Here is a 27,903-nt window from a genome sequence, read left to right as displayed (position 1 = left end):
GTCCCAGGGAATCAGCCTGTTGCTTCATACAGATATGAAGTTTCATACCACCAAGATGTATTAAAAACACGGCATGAAAAAATGTCCAAGGACAGCAATTTTTACCCATGCTTTACATTTGCTGTTGCTTTATAAGGACATAAGAAAAAACTTATGAGAAAGTACTAAATCAAACAGATTCAGAGAGATGACAAAAATGCAAACATGCACTCTTCCTATTGTAAGCAATGCCTTGAAAGTTATTTTACTAAATTCAATCTGAAATGTAATCTGAATAATATTCAGAAATGTTTGGATACACACACTATGAAGGAAATGCATCATGAGCTACATAAATATCCTACTGTCTGGATCCAAGGAAATGTATTCAAAACATTGTATCCCTGAAGAAGCTTGTAGCTTATATGTCTTGAACAGCAGTTTCCCAAGTTATGTTGAAAACTGCCTTTGAAACTATGGAGACTTTCAAAACCAGATTGGAATACAATATACAAGAGATCTGCACTTTGAATGAAAAATATTTTTATAAACCCCTCTGGTGCCTGCCAGAGTATAGGCATGCTTGAAGTTGATCCCTCAGAACTGGTCTACTCCAGCCAGGTTTAGTTCACGTCTGCATCAACAGGCCTTTGGGGGTACATAAATGAGCCTCATGACATTAGCAATGTGGTCAAAAGGGCTCATTAACTCACCAAGGCAAGATGGAGAAATAACATTCCAGCTTCCATTGTCTGCACAAAGCATCCTGGAATCTCCCAACAAGTAATAACCACTGTTGCACTGGTAGGTAACCGTGCTTCCTGCAAAGTAGTCCTCAGCAGAATGAAAGCCATTTTCTAAAGGTGGAGGCATTCCACAGCTAATCCCTGCATTAAGACAATATACGAATAAACATATTAGGAGGTGAAACATATTTGCTTAATTTAGGAAACATATTCAGGGTAGTTGTGTTGTTCATACAGCAAAATACAACACAATCCAAAATCCACAAAAAAAGGCTACCCCAGGAATAGCCCGGATTATTCTGGCTCCAAAGCTGCCCCAACATTAACTGGACACTCTGGTAGGTGGCTGTTTGCAAGTGTATCCTAGCTGTGTTAACTGGTGTCATCACCACAGGTGCAAGTCACTAGCTCTCATGTCAGAATGAGGTACCCAGTGTCAATCACATGGCTGACCACCTTGTTCTGACCTCAGAGTGAGAGACTTGTGGCAGCACAAGGTGGCACAGTGGGGCATTTTGTAAACAGCCGTCCTGAATTACAATGGCAGGCTATGGATCTTCTGAAAATAACTGGAGCAAAAAGTGAGTTATTTTAAACCATTATAAGGATTAGTGCTGAATTGGCTGGATGTTGCCCAGACATTTTCTACCAGAACTTTGGATTGGGCCCTGCATTGTCAGGGCTATTCACAATGGGGGGGGGGGGGATGTTTTATTTGGCCAGTGCAGACAGGGTTATAGACTAGTAGGAAAAATGATTGTAATATTGTGGACTTATTTATGAGACAGTTATGCATTTTGCAATTATCTGTCATCACAACCTAACAATCCTGTTTTTATTTTATGAAAAGAATACTGAAAGGTATATCCTAGGAGTCACCCAGTGCCTTGCTTACTATTCATTTTTGGTTCAGGCTATGATCTTCTGAGACACTGCAGTTTACCCTCAAGTCAAAAATTGCTGAGGGCATCCACTTACTTTTACAGCGTGGAAGAGGTTGAGTCCACTGTCCTAGGTTTAGACAGGACAGGACAGAATTACCCACTATGTGGAAGCCTGGGTCACAAGACAGGGAGATTTTTGATCCTGGCTTTAAATTAGCTGAGGAAGTTCTCAGGTGAGGTATGGAGCCTTGTAAAGGTTGGCAATCTGGGAACAAAGAAGCATGCACAGATAAAATGAGTTAGATCAATCTCATTAAAGACCATTACAAATAACAGGCCTAGGACACAAATGGTTGGGCTACATAGATCTCATTAGTACATTCCCAACTAGTAGAGGTAGTACACCATACTACATCTGCTAAATCACGACTTCATTTGTAGATGAGCAAGGGCTATATATCACCTAATTATCCCTTGTGAGCCAGCATGGATTTTAAGAACTGGGAGCATGAAAGATTTGTAACCATTTCCAAATAAACAACTTAGATTCCTGACGTTTTACTCTGATCACTCAGGGTTTTAGATATTACACAAGGGGAGAGAAAAATAGTTTCCTGGCTCCCCTAAGAAAAGTATAAGGCATTCTCAGCCCATAGGGTTAAAATATTTTTTATAAAAATAAAAACAAAACAAAACAAAGAAACAAGAAAAAGAGAAATGGAGCCAAAAGAAATTTAACTTATTGTTCCAACGGAAGACTGGAATCTTCTTCCATTTGACCCCCATTCTAATCTTTACTCTTTCAACATCTGGATCCAGGAAACCATAAATATTTTGCTTGAGGTCCCAATGAACATTTATTACACAACAATGGAATTTAAAGAATGAAGACTGAATGTTCCGGTCATTAAATGATCAAATCTTTCTATTCAAGGCCAGTGAACCAAGGGGATAATTGCATCATAAGTTTCATGTGCCATAAGGAGCACTAATAAATACTGTGGATTAGTGATTTTCAAGTTTTCTTCAGGAAACTGTCATGGGATTTCTGTATGTGATTGGTGATTCTGTCACACTGTCCATCATGTACAATTTATGAGAAAGTTTAAAAATAGAGAAAATGTAAATTCAATAGGTACTAGAAGATTTACTAACAGATAAGTTAGCCAGATTCCTGATATATTTTTCACCAAGGAAAACAAGGAAAAAATAGAATAGTGGAAACCAGCAGCATTATCATTTGTTTACTATCGAAGCTTATATTAATTAAATAACTTACTCAACTTCCATGCATGTAACTATAACAGTTAATTAGCAGCTTATTTATGACTGCTTAACTGCATAAAATGTTGAACATGGAAACTGGTTTATTAAATTGGCTGGGGACTGAATTATATTAGGGTTGATCATTTTGAGTTTTATGCCAAGCATTTTCTTTAGAAAAAGAACAGAAATGTTCAAAACGTATCTGGTATCTGATAAGCAATAACAAATCTTGCTTCCAATGTTTTCATATTTCCTCCACTCTGTCATGATATGATGTGTTCTTTTTTGTGCTTGCATGTGGATGGCTACTATTTGTCACCCCCTCCCTGAACTGAGAACACATCCCAGAGCAGAAGTGGAAATGTGGATCAGAAGTTATGAATCAGCTTCCTTTCAAGGGACTTACTCAGCTATTATTGATTTCCTCACTGGGGGGTGCAACTACATGGTAGAAATAATGCAGCCTGACACCACTTTAAGTGCTCTCAGTCCATTCTGTGGAATCTTGGGATTTGTAATTTTACAAGCCTTTAGCCCTCTCTGCTGAAGAGTGCTGGTGGCTCATAGGTAAAGGTTAAAGTTTCAACTGGCCATGGATGTCTAGTCATAACTGACAGTAGGTTGAATTTGCATGCTTTCAAACTGCTAGTTAGGCAGAAACTGGGACTAGTGATGGGAGCTCACCTTGTCACGGTGCACTTATGCTTCCAAACGCCAACCTTCCAACTGTATGATCATCAGAATTGGCATCTTAACCACTAAGCCACTGTGTCCCTATCCCTAACCCTACGGTGGCTCATACAAAACTACAAATCCCAGGTTTCTGTAAGATGGAGCCATGGCAGTTAAAGTGGTATAAAACTGCATTATTTCTACAGTGTAGATGCACTCTGTGGCACCACTGAAAACCTTCCATTGTTGCTAGAATTTTTCTGAATGTAGCTTGAAAAACACTGCACTATCCTGCTGTTGCACCTTCAGTAAATAAAAGTTCTAACCAGCACAGAATATGCTCTTGGAATCAATCTTCACTCTTCCAACAACTCCAGGAAGAAAATCTGGCCAGGCTAATACATTGCCTTTTTGAAGTTCCTCTGGACATGAAGTAGCCAACAACTTCACCTTACAGTTTAAAAGAGAAGGGATAGGATACAAGTTCATTAATTAACATATTAGTAATGTGTTGATAATAAATACATTGAAACACAAACATAGCAAAACACTCTTTCCCCTTCAGGCAACATAAGGCCAGATCAGACTGGCAAGAAGGGGAGGCTTGAAGCTGCCCCTGCCAAAGATGGAATGGGGCTATGGCAAACACATGCTGTGGCCTCAATCCACCTTGAACACTGCCCAAAAAAGAGCAGAAAAGATCCACTCCTTTTTGGACCAGGAAAGAGGCTCCTTTTCTAGTCCCACTATAGCTGGAAGCCAGCTTCAAGATGCTGTGGTGGTAAACACTGTACCGCCAGAATGTCTTGAAGCCGCCCATGTCAGGGAGGCTGCCTGACTTCCAGGCAGCTTCAGAGCACATGGCATACAAATGCCACACCCCCAAGACATCCGGATGGTGGCTTTAAAGGGCCACCTGTTCCAGCCCATAGTGGAGCTTCAAATCTTAAGATATAATTTGGAGGTCTTTAAAACTCATGATAATGCTTTGATTGATTTTGGTAGTGTAGAATAATTATTTTACCATTGTCAAGAGAAAGTCTGAAACAATGCAATCAACCATTTTTAGCCTTCCCACTTTACTAATCCCACATAGGCTAAATCTAGAAGCCTGTCTCTCAGAAGTGGGATTATTTACATGATTTCGATCTTTAAAAAAAAGAAACATGGTGATACATTTTCGTAATTCCAAAACATTAAGAAATAATGCCCATTTCCACAAAGAATATTGTTATGTTTTCCCCACATCCATGTTAGTTCAGTTATAGTTAGTCTACGACTGATAGTGGATCTATATTTTCCAAGCTTGACTGGAGAATTTCATTTGATGGTTGAAATACAAATAATTTCTAGGTTCAAGACACTTTTTTGCTGCAAATATCGAAAGAATTACAGGATTTTGACTGTGAAACAATAAACTGTCATTTCTTAAATATATAAATCTGAAGACTGGTATTGAAAAAAACCTACCAACTTTTGAACAGCTCAGAAGTACAGAAATTATATCTGATCCTAGGATTTGCATTTAGTATTCTGTCATATTCTAATAATTTATGATCTTTTTAAAATGCAGAAGCATGATATAAGAGCAGAACAGAAGTCTGAATAGTTTTCTTTCATCATGCACACCATGTTGCTTTTAGAAGCTATTTTGCAGTTAACTTGTGTCTTCCCCCTGCTGCTTTGGGTTACTTTGGAGGTATGCTGTTTAAATGACACATGCATCTTAAGAGGCCAGAAGCTGCACCAAAGCTGCACACCAGTCCTTAGGACTGGAGCATGGCTTTGGCATGGCTTCCAGCCTCTTAGGATGCATGCATCATTTAAACAGCATACCTCCAAAATGACCCGAAGCAGCTTTATTTTGGCCTGTCTGTTCAGGCCCTTAGTTTTTAAGGAAACATATATAAAGTTATAAGGAAACAATTACAAAAACAAGATAAGGAAACCATCAAACTGTGTCTCTAATAAAGCATTTAAACACCATTTTGTGAACACCATCCACTAAAAGGGATCCTGTATTCAGCCTGACTTGTAAATAAATCTGTTACTCTGTTTCAACAAGCAGCTCTCTGGAAGGATTTCAGAAGAGCTTTAAAAACGCTAGCAACATTAAGAAAACTCTTTTAGGTTTGGGACACATTAGATGGTATAATAATGGCCATAACCATCACAAATTGGTGGCAACGGTGACATACATTAAAAAGCAGTGAAAGATTTTGAGAGCTTTTGGCAGTGGCACGTTGTCACCTTCACACCACCCTTTGCTTAGTGTGGTCAGCTGTGCTTGAACAATGTACTAATATATCTGTACATAGTCCTATTTTTATGCAACCTGTATGACTAAAGGATGAATACTGCTAACCATGATCTAAAGAAACAACAATGATTCATTTCGATTTTAATAAAAAAAAATTATTCTTTAAAGGAACAAAACCAGATGGTACGGTTTTACCTGTTCAGGGGACAGAACATAACCCCAAATGTTAAGCTGGCTAATTGAACCAACAAAAGACTCTGCTGGATTGAATCCTTCTCCTCTTCGGTCCTGCTCTTGTCCAAGCACTAATGCACCTCCGCCTGTTCACAAAAGAAAAACAACCCAAGAAGAAGCTACAGTGTTTGATTAATGAAAACCTGAATGCAACTCATTGTTATTCTATTCAGTAAATAGATTTACTTTCAAAGTCACTTACTGGATTATATAGAATGAATTACATGGACTGTAGCCTGTAGTACACTTGATAGAATAGTCACCAGTGTCTCAGGGGACTGACAAATGTTCCACTCCACAACTTGTGGCTGACTAGAAGAGTTTAGTATAGCTCAATTCATATCTTAGCTTTATCATGGAAGCTAAGTCTTGCTCCCATGTGGGCAAGTCGTACAGAGTGGGCATGTTGTATTGGCCAACCCACATGGTTCCTATTTTTATATGTTATTGTACTGGCATGGAACCATTCTTCTGGTGCGAATTATCCATGGATAAATTTAAAAACTATTAAGCAACTCTGCCATTCTAGTTATTGTGCTATTTTCTTTGGATGCGGAACTTAAATGCCGGCCATATTTCTTCTGCCCTTTAGTCAAATCCTAGATCCACATAAAGGACAGATAGTCATCTTTTCAATGTTCATTTGAAGTACATTCACCATAGCCCTGGTATTATAATTTCTGTGAAGTGCAAGATAATGATGTTCACTCGAACAGAGGCGCTAGGACTTTGTGACAGAGATGTATGTGCTCACTGCCACTTGGATGTATTTGGTATTTGTTCCTATTCAGGATATTGGTGCCTTTTTTGAAGACCTCCCCCAACACTCTCTACAGGACCTAATCATTTTAAGTAGTGCATTTTTACAAAAGAAAAAAAAATTAAAAAGACAGTTGATTTAGGCCCAATTCTTGGCAAGCACAAGGAATGCTCCAGTCTATATGATGTACAAATAAGAACAAGAAGTGGAATGTAGTTGAGAAAATACAAAAGGAGCCATACCAGGGATTTCTGATCCTACAGATAAGCCATTGCCTCCATCAGATATCTTTCCATCAATATACACTCTCCAGGCTCCATCAATACTTGCCCAAGTGACAGCGATATGATGCCAATTGCCATCATTCACAGAAGGGCAATCGGTAATGCTTTCCTTCCCATTCACATAAAGAACCCACCTACATTTATTACAAGAGGAAGAGAAAGGGAGTAAGGAAGATTAAGTTGTATGTAAATCACTGGAAAGCAGATGTTTATTATTTACATTAGAAGAGGTTTGCCTGGTGCCAACCTTGTTTCTTTTAGCGTTTGGTAAAAAGATTTTCATTTACAGATAAACATATGAAATTAAATCTGTCTTCTTTAATGCTGATCAATCATTTTGATCTCTTAATTTACTGTTTTATGCTTTATTGTACTGAACTTCTAATTTTTATGTACACTATCCTGAAATCCTCTCACTAAGAGGAAGGTGTGATCTAATTCTGCCACTCTAACAATCGAAATAGCTTCCTGTGTCACTTCAAACCAAAGTGTTACATTAGTCCCTTTCCCATTGTGTCTGTTAGAGGTGAAGCAGATGGGCCAAAAGGGGCAACCAGAGGCCTCTCCGGCCCTGATAGCTCTGGGACCACTGCAACTGGACAGCTGTTGCAGTCTTGAACAGACCACCAGCAGGAGAGGCTTAAACTCGCTCCTTTTGTCAGAGGCTTTGGGCCACCTAAGCTGGTCCCAGAGTGGCTTCCAGCCACTTCAGGGTCATACATTGTCTAAATGCCACACCTCCGACGCAGCCAAAAGCCACCTTATTTGGCCTGTCTGTTTCAGACCAATGTACAGCTACCTTCCTTCTTGTTTACTGTTAGTTCCTCCTTTTGTGCCTTCCTGTCTCGCCCATGCATTATCCTATCTTCTCTACATCTTCGAATAAATTATCACTGGTCCATTCCAAATGCTATATATACATTTACTTTGGGCCGAAACAGACAGCCCTAAAGGGACAGTATCAGACTGCCCTTTGAGTGCCGGACAGAGGCCATAGCAACCACATGCAGCGGCCCTGATATGGCATTTTTCTGCCTCCAAAAGAAGCTGCAAAATGCCGCTCCTTTTTGGGGTGTAAAAAATAGTGCTATTGCCACCGCTGCAGCTTTTTGGCAGTGCGGCATATGTACTGTAAATGCCATGCTGATGAAACACTGTGAAGCTGCCACATGTGCAGTTAGCTGTGTGGGTTCCCGGTGGCATGGGGGCGGCATCAGAGTGTGCGGTGTCTAAAGGCCTGGCTCAGACACCACCCCTTCAACCTGGCATTTACTGCCTGTCTGTTTTGCCCCTTTGTCTTTCTCTGTAATAATTCAATCTTTATTCCTGTCTCTATCTGGTGTCCCAATTTGTGTTGTAATATACCTTGACATTAGATTAACGATCTCAATGATTCTTGCCTGGGTATATCTATACCCAAGGCACTAATGGTGTAGGCAACCTGGTATTTTATGCTTCTTTTGGATTACAACTACTATAATATATCACAACTAGTTATGCTGAGTAGGAACTTGGAACTGTTGAAAGTCAGGAGGACAACAGGTTGTTTATTTCTCACATATGCATTTCCATACACATGTAGACAAGATAATGTATCATATGTCATATTTTTCTCTCTGTTGTTGATGTTTAGGTTTAGGTTGATGTATACCAGTACTTAGGATTAGGTTACATAAGCAGCAAAATGCATTTCTATCTCAGGTGAATTCAGAGCCTCAAAAGAATAGGAAGAGAGCCAGATGAAAAATTAAGCTTTGTTGCTATTTCATATACCCATTGTAATCTGTAAGCAGAAATGCATTGTCGCTTCCATTTTCCACAGCATAAGAAATTGGAGTCCCATAATTGGTAGTATCAGAGGATTTCATCCAGAATGCACATGTAATTTCAGTTAATGAAGGGAGGACACTGTCAAGCATAACATAGCCATAGATTCCGGAGACTTCAAAATCCAGATTAAATCTAGAAGACTGTTCTGCAACAAACAAGAAAAATGTTCAATTCTGTTTTCTACATTTTTGTTTCAGTGGCTTACCTAAAGATAGGCTTATCCTTACAATGAAGAAAAGGGAATCTGAAGAGCTATGGCCTTTTCACTTATGTCTGTCATGTTAATGGGCTATGGAGAAATTAGTCTCAAACACACCTTAAAGTTCTTAGTACATATATACAATTATCCTTCTAACTCTCCCCCATTTAGTGGGATACCGAACTGTAGTGAATGAGATACCTAATTGTTGAAAGCAATCACAAAGTTTAGACATTTTAACCTGTTACTAGGCAGGCAAGTACCTAACTTGAATGCAGGGCTCCAGAGCTATCGAGATGTTTGTAACACTCATTTCTTCCCCACTACATCTTTTACTATTTGGGTTATCCAGAACAAACTGTTTGGAACTTTCTTCATGTAGTATCAGAATTTGATTCATGTTACACTCAGGATCTAAACAGAATAGTCTTTCCCAGTTCACTAAAACCTCCTCTTTATTTGTGTTTTTTCAGCTACTAAAGACTTGTCCATTTGTGCTTAAAGGGAGACTTCTTTTAGTTGCTAGCTGAACACAGATAAACAGGAATATTCACTCTATTGACAGGGGAGCTTATATCCTAAGTATAAGAAGTGGCTGTATTTGCCTCTCTTGTTTAATTTTATCTATTGATTTCTTGTTTTGATTCCCAAAGTGGGAAGTCATATTAGTTCATCTCAACATAAACAACAAAGAGTCCTGTGACACCCTCAGGACTTAATGAATTAATGGATGTGGGCTTTGGTGGACTAAATGACACTTTTTTTTCTTTGTTACTGCCTTAAGCTGCTCAAAATGTATTTTAATTAAATATATGTAATATAAAATATAGATAAACAGATAAACACACACAAACAGAGACAGATGATATTGTAATCCACTTTGAGAGACTACTTTTTCTTGAAGGGGAGAGGGACAATATAAATTTCTTATATCAACAAAGATATAGATTAGCATGCATTAAGGTAAAAAACATACTTGAGCAAACACCACAGAAAAAGAAACATTCTTATGGTAAATTGAAATCAAAAAGGTATGTGTTTAACTGCTCCATTAAATCCAGTTGATTTTAAGACAATTTCACTAACACTGTTCTCTAAACTGGGAGAAGTGAATTATACTAGGTTGAAGTATCAGACCTGTTCAAGGTGTTGCAAAGACTGGAAGTATATTGGAATGCAAAATACAACACTTTGGGCAGGAGAAATGTTCACGATTATTGGGAAGCGAAAATGTTGATGACAGAGCCACTTCTTCTCTTTAATAAAGTGCAAGTGTATTTTGTTTGACTGCAAGGACAAGAGATAGCAGATCACCTGCTAAAGCACATCAGCACAAAGCAACAGGGAAATAATACTAAAGCTTTGCAATTTGTGGAAGTAAACCTAACTTGGAAAAAGGCAATAACTCTAAATATTGCCATTCCCAATGCATAGTACTCATCTTTTTAAAATGTATGATTATCTACACTGCCCATTGCAAAGCCTGCTATATGAATGGATGTCATCTAGCATCAGCTCAATATATTTTGCCTAGCACTCTATTTGCTAATACTTTGGTCCTGTGTACCTGTTTCACACCTGCTGCCTGTAAAGCCAGGGGGACATTTACAAACGTACGAGTTCAAGGCATCCACACAGGTTGCTTGGTTCACACAGGGATTGGATTCACATTCATTGATGTTCACTTCACACTGTGGCCCCGTGTATCCTGTGACACAGTGACATCTGTGAGCAAAAAACAAAAACAACAAAAGCCATATTTATCATTGTCATCATGTGCATTCAAGTTATTTCTGGTTTATGGTGACCCTAAAGCAAACGTATAATGAGGTTTTCTGGAGCTGAGAGTGTGTGACACACCCAAAGTGACCCAGTGGGTTTCCATGGAACAGGGAATTGAACCCTGGTCTCCAGAGTTGTAGTTCAACAATCCACATAATACCTAAAATGTCAGAATATGGACCCAAAATGCATCTAGGTAAGATTCTAGGAGGCCACAGTCCAGCTCAGTGGTTCCCAATATTGGGTCTCTAGATGCTGAAGCTCTGGCTGTTGCTGCATATATATAATATCTTCAGGAAAGCTTGTAATCATGGGGGTAAAGTAGGGAAAGTGAGGACCAAAGCTTGGTGTGAAGCAATCATGTCCAGGAGTAGTGGCTAGTACCTTCAGTGGAATGGTGAATTCATTTTGGGGTTTAGTCTGACCTTCAAACAAGCTATTCAAAGTAACAAACACAATTCCCAAGACAGGATCAGCACCTTGGACAGCTCATTTAGAGGTTGTGTTAAATTCTGGAAGGGATTCACAGTTCCATTGACATATTAGCCACCAGCCTCCAGTGGTCTTAGGCTTAATAGATTCTTATTTTCAACCAATTCTGTAATCAGGGTACATTTTCTGGGTACTTGAAGGATGTTTAGGAAATATACTGTATGCATTTATTTCTGGAGCAAATTATTTACTCAGATTATTTCTGGAGCAGATACGATAATGCACGTTTCTGTTCCCATACAAGCCTGACTGGGCTTTGGGATCTGCCTGGAACAGCATTCTCTCAATTCCACTACTCTTAGAAAAATGTTTTGTGAAAATATGAGAGACTTTTCCCCTGACTGGGGCTGTTGTATGCACAGGCTAAAAAGTCCATTTCCTTCCCTCCCTCCATCCTGGGGTTGTCCTGTCTTGAAGATGCAGGCTATTAGGCCCTGGCTGAGACTGGGCAGACCAGATGCAGATCCAGTGGATCTGGCCTAATCCTGGCCCAAAAGACCCTTAATCTGGTCTAAAATGACCAGCTGTTTGTGTTGAAACTCTGCTGCAACAACCAACAGACCGTACAGATCCACATACTCACCTGACACAACTGTCACATCTTCTCTGAAGCCCTCCACTGTGGTGTGTGTTGTTGGAAGGGAGCACCTGTCAGAAGGGGGCACTTAAAAAGGATGTGATAGTGGTGACCAGAAAGGGTTGTGCGGCAGTGGTGGATCCACGGTGTGGTAGTGAGTGGGTGGGTGAGCATCTGTGCATCACTGTGCCAGCATGGGAGTGACCTTGGTTGGAACCACAGGCAAGATACCATGGGACTGACTCTTGGTATCCCACCCATCTGTTTAGGCCCACTGTGGAATTCCCTTCCAAGGATGGTGAGGTTTCCCCCCTTCCTGTTGTCCTTCTACCAGTAAGAAAATATCTTCTTATTCATGTGGGCTTTTGATTTTTAAAATTCTCTTTTAATAATATAATTTATTGTGTTCTTTCTTTGCAGGATTCTTTGAGTTCCAGTTTTGCCAAAAAGGTGAGATATAAATCAGGAGGGAATGGGAAATGTCCCCTTTGGTAAGACAGTCAGACTTCTCTCAACACAAACATTTTTAGGTTTCTTTAACTGACCCACTTCTTGCAATTTTAGGGAAAAATTAGAGCTCAAATCTTATTGCTAGTCCACACTAGAATGGACAAACTGAATTAGTGATAACTGGTTAAGGGTCAAAACAGATCGGAAAAAATGCCGGCTTCAGGGTGGCATGCCACATGTCCCAATGCCACCCAGGCTGGCATCACACCACCCTGCTGACCACACAGTGGGTGGAGTCACAGTGTTTCTGCAGCATGGCATTTACACATGCCACAGAAACATGGAAAAAATGCAAAGGCAGTGGAAAGGGCACCTTTTTTCTTCCCCCAAAAGGAGCAGCATTTTGCCGCTCCTTTTTGGGCTGGAAAGATGTCAAATTGGGGCCACGATGTGAAGTTGCCACAGCCTTGATCTGGCACTCAAAGGGGCTACATTAAGCATCTGTTTTGGCCCTAAGTCAATATTTATGTAAATTCCATTAAACCAATGGATCTACTCTAGTCAAGACAATTGGATGTGGAACTAGGTTATTAGTTCTGTTTAAGGACCCTGCTTCTTTAAAAAAAAAATAGACTGTCTGACAACACAACAGCATTATACTCACTAAGATTTTGAATATCATTATCCTAATGGAATGATGAAATCCTTCAAATGACCTTTTATAACATGTATTATACAAAATAAATGCCTAGAGGTTCTGTCTTGTTTACCTGTAGCCATTGATACCATCTTTGCATGTGGCTCCATTTTTACAAGGTCTACTGAGACATTCATTAATGTTTTTTTCACACAGGGTCCCAATAAATCCAGAAGGGCACTTGCAATGGAAACCTCCAATCTGATCTTCACAGGTAGCTTTGTTTAAACAAGGGTTTGAAAGACATTCATTGATTTGGATTTCACAGTTAGTACCTAAAGAAAAATATAAGCAAATTAGACCAAAAACCAGAATCAGTAGGAAATATTAAAAAGTATAGAGAGTTAAAGAAACTAAAAATAAAAATAAATAAAAAATAAAATAATCTTTTCACAAATGAAAAATAAGAAACACTAATCGACTAACTGCATTCGAAACAAAAACTTATAAAACCTAATAAGGCCTTCACTATAATAGATTGGCGGTTAGTTATACAGAAGACGCAGAAATCAATTTTGCTGACGTCTTAAATTAACCTGTATCAGCCTTTGATTTTTCATATAATAGAACTTTAATTTATAGTATTAAGGGAGTAAAAGAGTTTAAAATGATGAAACGTGTGCATTTTTCAAAGTGAAAGCTTGACGCCTCCCTGCCCATTCTTTCAACATTGTGTGGATAATACAAAATTCCTTGAGGGCTGTATTTAATTGGAAACATCTGAAACAGGGCTTTCTATGATGCAAAAATGTAGTGGTTTTTGCACCATATTGGTGGGTGAAACCTACATGAATCTAAGCATCTCCTGTTAATGTCTACAGAGGTAAATCCACTGCTAAAGGCACAGAAGTAAGGATTAATTTTAAAAGTTAGCAACTGTTGATAAAAATAATCAAATTAATTACCTGTGAATCCTTCTGTACACAAGCACCGGTAAGAATTGATATCATCAACACAGACTGCTTTATTAAGACATGGATTTGAACTGCATTCATTTATATCTTCTTCACATAACAAGCCTTTAAAGAGTAAAAGTTACAAAATAGGTTACAGCATATACATACATTATTGACACTGTCATATTTGGATTTTCATTTAGCACATCTTTGAAACACTGAAGTATATGCTCCAGAGATGGCAGTAAACAATATATTTTTAAACCTATGATACTTGCAGATTTAGTCATTCCTGTTTTATTCACCCTAGAGCCAAATACAATGTAGTTACTCACTTCTCTCCACCCAATTCATACATTTCCAGTTTTCAGAGGAGTTATATGGCCACCCCACTATGGCAGGCCCTCAGAACTTGGTATACTGCAACCTTCCAGACTTGATAAGTTCTTGGTATTTTGCAGCAACAAACAGCAAAAATAAGGTTCACTGAACCCCATATGGATTGTATGTAGCTATTCTAAGAACAAATTGTGCAGGAATACTTTATAGTATGAAGGAATTTATATTATAGATAATCTTGTAATGTAGATTATCTATTTTCTCTAGCAGAACTAAGCGAACACCTCAATTTGGATGAAATGTTAAACCTAAATAATGGTATAGGATTTTTTTTTCTTAATAAATATTAGGTGTACACACACACATCTCTTCCCTCTCCTCTGGTGTATCTGTGAGAAGAAGATTATAATAATCTGATTCAATTTTTACCTAAGAACAAAGCCTTCAGCAAGAAGAAGACTATGGAAAACCACTGTTTCTGAACACATTTGGGTTGGAAATCAATCAGATACTGGTTTGTTTCAATAAACCACAGAGTAAACCAGGGTAGGCAACTGTCAAAGGTTTGCATTTCACACCCACCTCACTACCCCTTACCCCTGAAAAAAAATTGTGTGCCAAAATGCCCCCCCCCCACCCTTTGAAGGACTTGGGTAGCAATTTCCCCATATTTTGCATCCCCGAACTGATTTCTTTACAACCGATGGTCAATTTCCAGGTCACTTCTTGTTAAAATAAAAGTCCTCTTATTGTGGATGGTGGTGGTGCATGTCTGGGCCACCAAAACTGTATTGGTGCAACATGTAGTCTGTGGGCCGCACTTCTCCACTTTTTAAACTGTCATTTAAAATGTATGTCATTGTGAGATGTAACAAGCAGCTGTGGCCCAAAACACACAGGCCAAAGGATGTAGCTTCTGGCTGCACTGGGGGTGCACTATTTATACAGTGCACATCTCCTATGTGGCCTGGCTTGTGAGGACCCTCAGGATTCAATGTTTCTACCATGCTGCTTAACATCTACATGAGAACACTGGAAGAGGTCAGAGCTTTGGGTTTTTATTGATAAGACAATGGCACTCAACTCTATCTCTTCTTTCCATCTGATTCCAAGGAAGCTGTCTGAATACTGAACATCAGTGTCTGCTGTTTGTAATAGACTGGATGAGGGCAAACAAATTGAAACTTAATTCAGACAAGACAGAGGTGCTCCTGGTCAGTTGAAAGGCAGATCAGGGAATAGGAACTCTGCCTGTGCTGGATGGAGTTACACTCTCCCTGAAATTTCAGGCTCATGGTTTGAGTGTTCTCCTGGACTGAACTCTGAGCCTGTATGTTGAGATTTCAGCACTGGCCAGGAGTGCATTTGCACAGCTAAAACTGGTATACCAGCTGTGCCCATTCCTTGAGATGTCAGATCTGGCTACCGTGACATATGCTTTATATACATCCTGTTTGGAATACGCTAACACACTCTTTGTTAGGCTTCCTTTGGAAACTGTGTGGAAATTTCAGCAGGTGCAAAAAGCTGTGGCTGGACTGCTGACTGGAGCTAACAACAGTGTGCATATATCTCTCTTGTTGAAAGAGCTTCACTGGCTACCAGGTTGTTTCTAAGTAAAATTCAAAGTGTTGGTCATGACTTATAAAGCTCTATATGGCTTAGGTTCAGACTACCTGAAAGACAGTATCTCCCTATAATGAACCTGCTAGAGCCTTAAGATTCACATCATCACAGACTCACGTGGCAAGGACACGGGAAAGACCTTTCTCAGTCACTACCAGGCTGGATCCTTGCCTTCTCTCCTTTTGCTGGCAGGCAAAGGCTTTTTTGTCTAAGCAGGCCTTTAATTTATATTTGCTTGCAGGGAGGCTTCTTATAAGGGGGTATGCTTTATTTTTTAAATTTTGTAAGTTTTTAAAATGATTTTATACTGTTTTAATGTGATGATTTTGTTTTAAATGTTTTTATTGTTAAGTTTTAATTAATTCTTTTTGTGAGCCACTTTTGCTCTCATTCCAAAAGAAAGGTGGCATATAAATTAATCGATTGCTCAAATAAATAAATACAAGAGTTCTCACATAATTACAATATACAACTTTTTCGGAACAGCTGCACAATAGGGACAAATTGAACCAATAAAATAGAGATGCCATGATGAAGGAAGCGGCACCTGCTGAATTTCTGCCACATACTTCAATCAGAAGAAAAATGCCTAGAAATTATAACACATGTGCATAAACCATGTCATATGAAGAGTTGCCTTAACAGTGCCAAAGACCTCTCTCTCCTTCCTTTGAGCAGTAAACTACCATGCCATATCATACTTGCTTTTGAAAAATTATTTGCTGACTGGCATGTGGAATGATCTGCTACTTTGAGAATCAGAAGCCCAAATTTCCCTGGAACAGGTACATTAGTCACATGACTCTTTGTATTCTAATCAACTTATTACAACCCGTGGTAACATGGTGTTTTTCAACTCCCATACAGACCTGAAATTCTGACCACATGCCAAACTGATCAAAGAGTGACACGATTCATTTTCTCCCATTCATGAAGAAGGATTCCCTATTGATATTTCTCTCACATGCACTCTGCCAAGCTTCAAACAGTTGTGTGGCTGTGCTGCAGTGTGCCCTGTAATGTAAGGCCCTTTCTCTCTGTCTCTCAAAGTCTCCAGTCGCTCGGCATGCAGACCACCCAAACAAAGAACAACAAATAGCCTGCATGCTGGGGGCCTGGAGAAGCATACTGTGAGTTAGGTATGCTTGGATTGCAGCCTCTGAAATCTTATTTAATCCTCAATCATTCATCCAGATAATTTTGTACAATCAAACTATGTAAACACACACATCACATTATGTTTCCTATATGCTTAAGTGATTTTACGTATACATTTCCTTCTAGAAATTCTCATCAGTGCACTGAGGAGGGTTATCCTCTATTTTAAAAAATCCATAGCAGGAAGTTGTAAAGATGAAGCCAATATGACTCTCACACACTTTTTTGTTTCCAAAAGAGTTGATGCTTTAGTTCACTGTTTATCACCTGAGTAGCCTGGCTGGCACTGGCAAATGAATGCTGCAGTGCCATCCTTGCAAATCCCTTTGTTGAGACAGGGGGATGAACTGCACTCATCAATGTCCTTCTCACATTTTAAGCCTATAATACAGCCCAAAAGAAAGAAAACAAAGAAAAAAATATACATGTGGATTACTGAAAGCAAAGCAAGCAAAACATAAAATAAATATAAAACATAAAAATAAACAAAATGAGATTTTGTAATTAAAATTGTTTGGAAGGGACACATGAAAACAGTCTGTATGACAACAAAGACCTACAAAGCCAGTTGGAATTATCAAACATGCAGTCTGATTCTTTTCATGTCTGTTCAGAAGTAAGTGTCACTGAAAGAGTAGGCAATTTATACCAGAAAGGAGAGGATAGAAAGGGGTAGCCAGTGCAGGGGTGTTATTAGGGGAGCATGCGGGGTTTGGATGGCACCAGGTAACAGCTCAGTGGGGAAAACACCTGGTGAGACAGTTGTGTGTCATCTGTCTCAAATCCCTCATTGTCTCTCATCATCAGCCAGACCTCTGCAAAAGGGTGTGTGTGTGTGTGGGGGGAGGATGCTGCTGTTACATCATGTTGCCCCCTTTCCCATCTCTCCTGCTGCCTTCATCTTTCTGGATCTGGCCAGGCATACAGGCAGCAAAGTGGGAGGGAAGGGAGAGCAGACCAATCTGCTGGTTGCCCACCCACCTACCAGCCACACTGGTCTTTCGAGGTCTGGCCAGGCGGGTGGATGAGACAGCAGCAGGGAGGGGAGGGTGCAGAGCAGTCTGCTGCCTCATCCACCTGCCCATCCAGCCACTTAGGTTTTTCCAGGTCTGGCAGCAGGAGAGAAGGAGGGCGGGGCAGTCTTCTACCTTGCCTGCCCAGCTGCCTGTTTTTTTCTGGCCAGACAGGCAAGGCAGTGGTAGGGAGGTGAGGGTGGAGCAGTCTGCTGCTGATGTGTCTACCCTGCACCAGGTGGCACCAACCCTAGTGAACTACTGGAGCAGGGTTCAGGTCTGAAAGTTTTTCACTGGAACTTTGAGATTTCCCAGTTGGAGTCTGGTGCTAACAGACATATATTTTGATTTTAAGAATTCTGAACTGTGGGTTTTGCTTTTTGTAGCAGTACTCATCTGAACTCACAGTATTTTCTGAAACAAAAGTCCATTCAAGATATCTTCAATTTCAGCATTTAATCTCGGAGGTGGGGAGAGATTTTTCATTGTTGTTGTCATTTTCCAACAGTTGGGAATCAGAAATCATTATCAACCCATTCTTTATCTATGGCAATAGGGACCTTACTTCCAATGGAAGCTATGCTAGCCTACTCTCTGCGACTCACCTGATAGGCAAAGATCTTTTTGCTGAAGTGACTTGTAGTAAAGTGATTGGTTTCTGAGGGAGGGACTTTTAACAAGTGAGGACTATACATTTTTAACTGAAGTGATTTAATGTTATAACATCATGTGCTCTCTGTGAGATGTGCTAATGTTGTGAATTGCCTAGAGAATATGTTTGGGAGAAAGGTGGGATATAAATGAAATAAATAAACAACAAAAAATGCCTAGAGATATATCTGCTGCTCACCCTTAGTACTGTATATAGGATTTTAGTATCAATAAACCTGGTGGGAGTAAAGATGCACAGGATCAGGTTGCACATCCTACCAATAAAAACAAGTCAGTCCTGATATAACAAGTCACAAACGACTTTAGGCTGCCATCCCATATAGATATGCCTGGGAGTAAGATTATTTGAATTCAATGGCACTTACTTCTGAGCAGACATATATAAGATTGTACTGTTAGATGTATTAGAACTGTCAGTGTGAATGAGAAAATACTGACACAAGGCCTTATATATTCCTTACAACAAAATATGTTTTTCATCTGTAACTAAAGAAAATGTTAGATAGTGATAATCAATTTACAGATATGTTTCAAAATGCCTATGCTGTACTGGGAAAAATGTATCTTATTGTATTTTGTGGGTTTTTTCGGGTTATGTGGCCATGTTTCAGAAAAGTTCGGCCACATAGCCCGAAAAACCCACAAAAACTATGGATGCTGGCCATGAAAGCCTTCGACTTTACAATGTATCTTATGTTAGACTTTTTCCAGTAAAGAGAAACAGTGTCACATAATAGAAAAGAAAAAAAAACCCCACAGAAACCTGAGAACAATTCACAGGTTCAGGTCCAAAACTTTCCTTCTCTTAGTAGAAAGCTTCTTCCCTTCAAGTGGAACAACAGTGCAAAAGGCAAATCATCTCAAATTCAGGTTCTTGCAAGTTGACAAATTCTTTCTCAAGACCTTTTACTGATTCACTTGAATGTAAACACAATAGCCTTTATCTTCCTTAAGTCACAATGTTTCTTGTACCATGATGCCATAAAGCACTGTACTGAAAAAGTCTTTCTCTAGCACTTGTGTTCACAACACACATGTGTGCATACACACACACGTATTTTTCTCTCCTCTCACAATTATCTGGATCCAAGCCAATATTTTCATCAAAGTGCATGTGATATACTTATAGACCTTCTTCAATATTTATCAGTGAGTGACAATTTGAAAGGTGTTATACAAGTTGTTTCACACTGTCAGCATCCCAACTCTGTTATTTACCTCCATATCCGGGTGGGCATATACATATGTACCCACTTCCAACTTGTTTGCAAGTCCCACTGTTATGACATGGCTGAAGGAAACATTCATGGAATATCTGTTGAAATGGAAATAAGACAATTTCTTATGTAAGCACATAAGGCGAAAAAGAAAATCATGCCTATTCAAACACAAACAACAAACTGGCTCATGGATAGGTAACCAGGCACCCTCCAGATCTTTTGGATCACAGCTTTCACAAACCCTGTTCAGTGGCAATGCTGTCTTATCTGCAATGAACATAAGAAATGTTCAGAATAGATATTTAACTCAGATTTTGGCTCATTCCTCCAGATGTACAATTAGCCAGTACTGTAAAGAGCCAGCGGTTAGAGCACTGGACTACAACTTGAAAGACCAGGTTCAAATCTCCACATAGTCATGAAATTCCCTTAATGAACCACCTTTCTGTCAGCGTAAATAACATAAAAGCATTGCTATGAGAAGAAAATGAAGGTATATGTAAAACATATACATGTACACAGCATGGGGCAAACGTGGGAACTAGATAATGGTGGCGGTGATGAAGAAGATGACTAAGGCAAAATACAACTATTTATTATTATTATTATTATTATTATTATTATTATTATTAACACAAGATGCTTTAACATTAATACTATTTCTAGAAAACTAGGATTTTTGGAAATTATATTTGTTCTTGCCTGGCTGCTGATTTTGTATTCCTTGCTGATATTTTCTGGAGTGATTGGCAATGCTACACTCTCCTCTGCTGCAGAGAAAGTAGAGCCAAAACCTAAATGGGATTGACATGAAATCAGCTGTAAAGTTCTATTGCAAAGACTGCTGAAGGTAACATTGTGACACAATCAGGGACAGAATGATGGGAAAAGGTTCCACCTTGATTTGCGGAGATACAGCTATTCAAGTTTATGTTAATTACATATTCAGTTTAACCACCCAACAAATAAAAATGATAGCTCAATTCACAATTCTATTGTCTTTGAGCAGCAAGTCATATCACAGAATTATTGGGAGCAACCAAATTCTTTAGGGCCAGTACAGATGTGACATTGGCAAATCTCTGTGTTTAGATGACAACCCACTTGAAATATGTAAAAAATGAAAGTGGGCTCTTTTAACAGTAAACATGAACACCAATAAGGGACACCAGTCCCATCTAGTTTGGTACTTAGTTCAATATGCAAAATCATGAAAACAGTTTAGTCCAAAGAGTTACCATCTTAGTTCCTACAAAATATTGTCAATGGAACCTCATTTAAAATAAATGGGTATCTTGAGATAATGGAGAGCTTTGGCAATGTCTGCCTAGGATAACACAATGAGGAGCTAAGGTTTCTTGATCATTTAAAAATGTAATTGTTCAGATGAAAGATACCTGAGCAAGTAGATCACAGACACAACAAAGAGTTTTGAGTGACCTGAAGAAGTAGCTGCAGTCTATGAAAGTGCATGCCTAATAAAACGTTAGTCTTTAAAGTGCCACAAGACTGAAACTGAATGACAAAATATTTATTCTCATGTAACATGTAGTTCCCCCCATATATAGATTGGAACTACTTCTTAGGCTGCACCTACACTGCAGAATTAATGGAGTTTGAAACCAATTTAACTTCAATGGCTCAATGCTATCGAATTCTGGGATTTGTAGTCTTCTCTGTCAGAGCACTCTGGTGCCACAACTACAAATCCCAGGCTCCCATCACAGTTAAAGTAGTGTCAAATTCCATTAATTCTGCAGTGTGGCAGCAACCACAGTGGATACATCCAAGGAAAAAGGCTGAAAATTTCTCATGGAGCTGTAATACTCACACTGGCTGTCAGTATCAAAGCATTAGTAATGCTTCCATCAGCCAAAACCAGTCTTAAAATTCCATTCAGTGTTCCTGATTTGTATATTAAATTTAAGCTCAGAGCTGACTGGTGCCCAAGAAAACATGGACAGTGATTTTGACAGGAGCAGAGGAGAAAAACAAGATCTACACATGGAAGAAAACAGGCTGCAACTTTATTAGTGTCTATCAAACAACTATCCCAATAGTGTTGTGTTCTTAAGGAAACTTAAACTACTTACTAGATGAAAACTATGAGAGGAATGGTCTTTAAAAGAGGGTGCTACAGGCTATCTTTAGCCATCCTTGCTGTCCATAGCCATTTTTTAGAGGGATGAGGCTACTAATCCATCTAGACACAAGATGGTTTAAGGAGCCCTGAAGTCCTATTGCCCTATAAAGAAAATCTCTTCTGTACACTGTCATCCCATTCTGTTTATTTCTGACCCATGTGATATGCATCATGGAACCTGGGCTGATGGTTCTTTGCTAATTAACCATTCTGTTCTGTTTCTTCTTAAACTTGTGAAAAATGGGTGAAGAGAGTCTATAGCAGGCTTTCATTGTTACTTTTGTCACCAATTTATTGTATTGTTTAGAGAAAATAACTTACTCGAGCAGTCAGTTATAGATCGAGCACCAATCACTGTGGTAGTCCCATAGAATGGACAAGACAGGCAGTAGGACTTCCCTGCGTCTGGTTGATAATAGTCCCTAGGGCAAGGGTGGCAAGGCATTAAACCTGAACGAGAGAATTCTCCAGCTGGACAAGGTACTGTGAAGTGTAAAACAAAACCCATTTTAACTATTACAATGGCAGCTTACTCTCATCCAGTCACATAAATAATTCTTACACAGAAGACTTTTGATCAATGGGGAACTGGATGAGGCAGAAAAAGAAGAGAATATTGAGAATTCAATTCCAAACTAGACACCTGGCATTTTTTAGACATTCTGTGGAAAGGCCAGTAATCTGTCAAACCTTTAGTATGGCTAATATATATATATCCAAGGACTACAACTTTCCCTGAAAGAAAAGTTTCCTACAGCCACTGTGATGGCAGCAAATTCAGCAGAAGTGTCAAGGTACAAACCTCCTGAACACACCAGAGATCTTCTGCAACCTCTAGTCCCACATTGCCCATCTTTCTCTACATATGGATTTTGTGTAGCTCTGTTGTTTACTTTTCTCAGAAAATTGTGGGCTTTACAAAGAAAGAAGAAGAAAGACATGACCACATGCTGTGACTCAAAAATATTCGAGTTATGCAGAGATCTGGAATGTGGGCTTATTCTGTGCAGTGTTTAGCAACATGCTTTTTCTTGGAATTCAGATGTCACAAACCTCCACATGCTGATATATCCACTGCTCCTCTTTTGACTGTTGACATATTTTCTGGGCAAGAAATGCATTGCTTCGATCCAGTTGTAGGCTGATATTTGCCAAAAGGGCATGATTCACAAATCTCAAGGCCATTTGGAGAATAGGTTCCAGGCTTGCACTGAGCTAGTTATGTAAGAACAATACATCAAAATTAAGCAACATCTCGCTTCAAATATGCACCAAGGCCAACAGCCAACAACCCAATCAGTCAATGGCAAAAATAACCTATGAAACAAAGTATAACTGGCTATTTATAAACCCAGAGGATCTATGTATCACATATTGCAAAATGCATGGTGCACGGAGCATCCATCACTAGTAAAAACATGAAATAAGAATGAAGTGTTTTGATTAAAATGGACCATCAGAACCATGTACTATATAGCAAAATATGAAAAATGAACTAGAAAGAATCTTGTTTGATTATCATCATTATGCTATAATTGTACTGTATGTGAAACCCCCCTTCCAGATTGCTCTTTCCATATTCTAGAGTAGCCCATCACACCTCAGTTCTTCTTCCAAACCATCCTCTGAGTTGTCTAAAGGGTAATAAGGTAACTGAAAAATATATAGGCATATATCTCCCTGTGTCTCTGTATATGCATGGCTAAGACCCATTATGCCTCTGATATGGAAGGATTTCAGGTAGTGGGTGGATTAACACAGAAAATGAAGTTACTACAAGACCTTTTATTAAACACAACAATTTCCAGGCTAGTTCTAATCTAATGTTCCCTTAGACACATTTCTACCACTTTATAACAGATCCCTGACCTCTAAGCTCTATGAACCCTCCTCTCAGCAGGGCAAAGCCAGAAGCAAAAAAGAAGGGGCAGCTATAACTCATCAGAAAACTGCAGTGGGCACACTGTAGGCTAAGACTCTAAGTTTCCTGATATTAAATAAAATTATAAGAAAACAGGATGCCCTCAGATTCCTTTTGGGTATTAGGTATGGTCCCAGGCAGTGCTAGGTTCACTTCAGCTAGTACAGAAACAAGCAAACAAATAAAGCTACTAAAAATGAATCTATGAAAAAAAAAAAGGTTGATTTCCAATGATATCCCTACAGTTCTATAATTTAACAGAGAATTCCAGTAGAGGAATCATTTGTTTGTTTGTTTATTTTAGTGGTTTCAGTCTACATTTAAATCTTCTTTCCCAACATCTAAGTGTTCTCTCAAATTTTAAGAGGTAGTTCAAATGGTAGCTGTTGGTGACATTGTGATGTGCCCCTTCATTTTGGTTTCTGGGAAGAATCTTGGCAATCTCAGCAGCCCATAATTTTCAAGGACAGCTACGTTATTTATCAGGATAAATGGAATTTCTATCTCACACATTATTCTATCAGCTGCTGTTACTTTATAAACAAATAAAGTTAGCTTATAAACAGAACAAAAAAAATAGCAATATAACTATAGTATTTTGCTTCACACTTCTAGATTTGGCTAAGCAAAAGCTTCTTATCATAACTAGTAGAGTAGAATCAAGTTTAAATGTTTAGTGTAGAGTGTCCCAAACATTTTGAAATAGATTATAACATAATTTTAGAAACATAAACATTTATAAGTGTTTCATGTGTCTGGTTTGAAGCTGATAAAAACAAATGTACTGCATGTTTGCTAAACTCTCACCTTTACATTCTGAAACACTTCTTGAATGGAGATATTCAGTGTAGCTAGCAGATGGGCAGTTCTTACATTCTAGCTGCCCTTCTTCATCCTGGTAAGATCCAATCCAGCAACTTTCACATGCATGATGTTCCAGGGAGTAATAGGTACCCAAAGGACAGTTAACTATGTTTAATCAGATTAAATATGAAACAAAACATTAGTCATGCAATAGGAATTTAAAACCTTGAAGGTAACTGCTTTTTTATGATATGGTTTTCAAACAGTAGAGGACACCTTCTCTGTGTACTATGTCATTTCAGACAGCAGGTCCACAGGTCCACATATGATTGAATGTCCTACAAATAAATAATAACAGCATGTATATAAACCACACATATTGAGCTGCTTTGCCTTGTGCCACAACAAACTACATGTCCCAGAATTCTATAGCATTGAGCCATGGCAGTTAAAATGGTCTCAAATCGGAGTATTTCTGTAGTATGGATGCAGCCGTGACTTCACCTGTTCATTCTGCAGCTCAATCGGTATGGATTTTACACATGTAGGAATCATTTATTTGTAGGACACTCAGTTGTATGTGGACTTCCACACTTGCAGTCTGAAATGACATAGTCCACAGAGACAGTGTCCTCTACCATTTGAAAATAATACCATAAAAATTAAAAATTAAAAATTAAAATTATAGGTGGAATATGAGTAGCTCCCTCCAATGATGAAAAGCTTCTGTCAGTTGTATGAAGGGCATGTGTGTGATGTGTGATCTGTCAATTGTATGAAAGGTATGTGAAGGTGTGTGTGATTTTCAATGACTCTCTTCTTCCAAATCTGCTCTGGAAGGTTGGAATACCCACCAGACAGATTTTGGGAAGGTGCTGGAGGTACAGAAAGAGAACGAGTTGTTGGAAATTGCCTCCTCACCCGACTCTTCTCTCCCTTTATTTGTGGGATGGGGATGCACAACCAGTTGGATTCTGCTTAATAGCTGTCATATCACAAAAAATTACTGAAAATTGTAAGTAAGTAAGTAAGTAAGTAAGTAAATAAATAAATAAATAAATGTTACTGTCTAATAAAATGTTCTATGTAGAACACAGCATCAAAATATCCTGATAGAATCCAGACACAGAAAGTGAATAGTCACAATGGGAAAGAATGTGCCTTTTTCATATTACACCCTTTTAAAAAAACTAGTTAATGGAATAGCATAAACTGGAATCCTCAAATACTGACAGCCCACAATGATGCCTTAATCCCCACTTGAAAAAAGGTTACATTCCTTTCAAATACTGCAAAAATGATACAAAATACCAGGACTTTGACAGAATTTTACTTACCACACATTCGGCCCCTGAGAACAGAGCCAGGCCTGCAAAACAAGAAGGCCTTTTCAGCTTCTAGTGAGTTGGTGTCCGCTATAAGCAGTTCAGAAGAAAACTGAAAAGAATACATTGGATCCTTACTGAGAGTCCTTTTCAGCCTTTTTGTTATAGTCTCTAGTGTTTTTAGAAGGCGTTGTTGGTTCTCTGCTTCCAATGTATCATTTCTTTCATCAGGCAATGGTACACTAGCTGGGATTAGGAAAACAAACAGAGAAACTTCACACATATATACAGAGACATTACAGGGTTGACTGCCACAATGTGCCATAAGAGCAGAGAGAGCAAGAGATGGAAGAGCATAACAATTCTGTGACACTCAAATTGTAGACTCCAGTCCTATGTGCAGTGGCAAAAGGAAATGGTTCATAAAAGACATTCAAATCCATACTCTTGTTTTATAATCAAGTAGAGCATGAGGGTGTTAATGTAAACTAGTACAAACAGAGTAAAAATTCCCACTAGATTAGTTGCACAACAGTAGCTGCATTTTCACCTGTACGCAAATGGCTGTACAGTGAAGTCAAATAGTCATACAGCTGCTTGTGAAATAAAAAGAACCTTGGATCATCTACTGCAATAGCTCTGAAAATACACAACAGTTAGTGCACCGGGCCTTACACTAGTACCAATGACATACTGGATACTGACCTGAAAAATTACATTTTTGAAAAATAAAAAAGGACATGTTTCTTACCTGTGATATTAAAAACAAGTTTTATTTTGTGGTCTGACATTGGCATATTTATCTTTTTATGCCTTTTGACCCGTGTGTGTGCCACATCCACAGAATCAGATAATGGTTCATCTTCAGGAACTGCTTCAAGGAAATCATCATAAGAATAATCTAGTCTGTTTGCTGCACCCCAGCCACCGGGACCTGACAAGTATTAATGAGAAGAGGAAACAGGGCAAATGGAATAAGAAAAAACTTTCACTGATGCCAACAACATATCAAGTACTGTCAAATAGTTTAAGAAAAAAGAGAAAGACCTTGTGGTACAGATCTAGCCTCAGATCTCTATGGATAACATGTACCCACTTGCCTGCTCCTACTCTAAGTGGGAGTGACTAAACAAACCACAAATAATTAATCTGTGAATTAGCATAATGTGAGAACCAGGAATTCCGTCTTAACAAACCACAGCCACAACAACAAACCAAAGATTATAGGCTTTTTCACATAGGTGCTTTTTATCAGTAGACATACCACACTTTTTGTTTTTCATTTTTCATCACTGACAGACTCCGATCGAATCTGTCATGAGTTATGTGTATGTTTGGATATTTAGTTATTAATGTAATAATAAAGGAGGTATTGTTTTAAAATTGTATAATGCGTGTATTGTGGATATGGGTTATGATCATGTGTAGTGTTTGGAAAAAATATGTTGATGGTGGTTTACAGTGAAGATAATTGCTTGGTACAGGAATGTACAGACATGTGTCAGATGCAGTTATTCACAGGAGAAAAAATGTAGAAAGGGAAATTCAAAGTGTTCAAGGGGGGCTCGGTGATTAGACCAGGAAGGATGGTACATGGATATGTATTGATTTATGGGCAAATCACAGTCAAGTCTGTCAAATTTTAGGGCAGGCAATTGTGAATATGGGATTGGT

The 27,903-nt window shown here is 38.8% G+C and overlaps 1 protein-coding gene across 1 annotated transcript in view; it reads right to left on the bottom strand.

The window, feature by feature from the left end:
* The window catches only part of SVEP1 (sushi, von Willebrand factor type A, EGF and pentraxin domain containing 1), a 142,462-nt gene that overhangs the window by 43,504 nt on the left and 71,055 nt on the right, over nucleotides 1-27,903 (bottom strand). The window contains exons 15-31 of the mRNA XM_089488273.1: nucleotides 26,981-27,163; nucleotides 26,242-26,475; nucleotides 24,908-25,069; nucleotides 23,233-23,394; nucleotides 22,501-22,662; nucleotides 20,739-20,830; nucleotides 20,035-20,131; nucleotides 17,399-17,512; nucleotides 14,018-14,131; nucleotides 13,186-13,387; nucleotides 10,682-10,839; nucleotides 8,859-9,060; nucleotides 7,044-7,219; nucleotides 6,003-6,127; nucleotides 3,874-3,997; nucleotides 1,704-1,874; nucleotides 693-866 (exon numbers count right to left, since the gene is read on the bottom strand). Of these exons, the coding sequence (XP_089344399.1) occupies nucleotides 693-866; nucleotides 1,704-1,874; nucleotides 3,874-3,997; nucleotides 6,003-6,127; nucleotides 7,044-7,219; nucleotides 8,859-9,060; nucleotides 10,682-10,839; nucleotides 13,186-13,387; nucleotides 14,018-14,131; nucleotides 17,399-17,512; nucleotides 20,035-20,131; nucleotides 20,739-20,830; nucleotides 22,501-22,662; nucleotides 23,233-23,394; nucleotides 24,908-25,069; nucleotides 26,242-26,475; nucleotides 26,981-27,163 (2,652 nt within the window). The remainder of the gene's footprint in view (nucleotides 1-692; nucleotides 867-1,703; nucleotides 1,875-3,873; nucleotides 3,998-6,002; nucleotides 6,128-7,043; nucleotides 7,220-8,858; nucleotides 9,061-10,681; nucleotides 10,840-13,185; nucleotides 13,388-14,017; nucleotides 14,132-17,398; nucleotides 17,513-20,034; nucleotides 20,132-20,738; nucleotides 20,831-22,500; nucleotides 22,663-23,232; nucleotides 23,395-24,907; nucleotides 25,070-26,241; nucleotides 26,476-26,980; nucleotides 27,164-27,903) is intronic.

This window comes from Sceloporus occidentalis, unplaced genomic scaffold (assembly GCF_023333645.1).
Source record: "Sceloporus occidentalis isolate IW3139 unplaced genomic scaffold, rSceOcc1.0.p SCAF_1, whole genome shotgun sequence".
In the NCBI taxonomy this organism is placed as follows: Eukaryota; Metazoa; Chordata; class Lepidosauria; order Squamata; family Phrynosomatidae; genus Sceloporus; species Sceloporus occidentalis.
The sequence above is the reverse complement of the archived record's forward strand: the minus strand, read 5'-3'. Positions and strand labels throughout refer to the sequence as shown.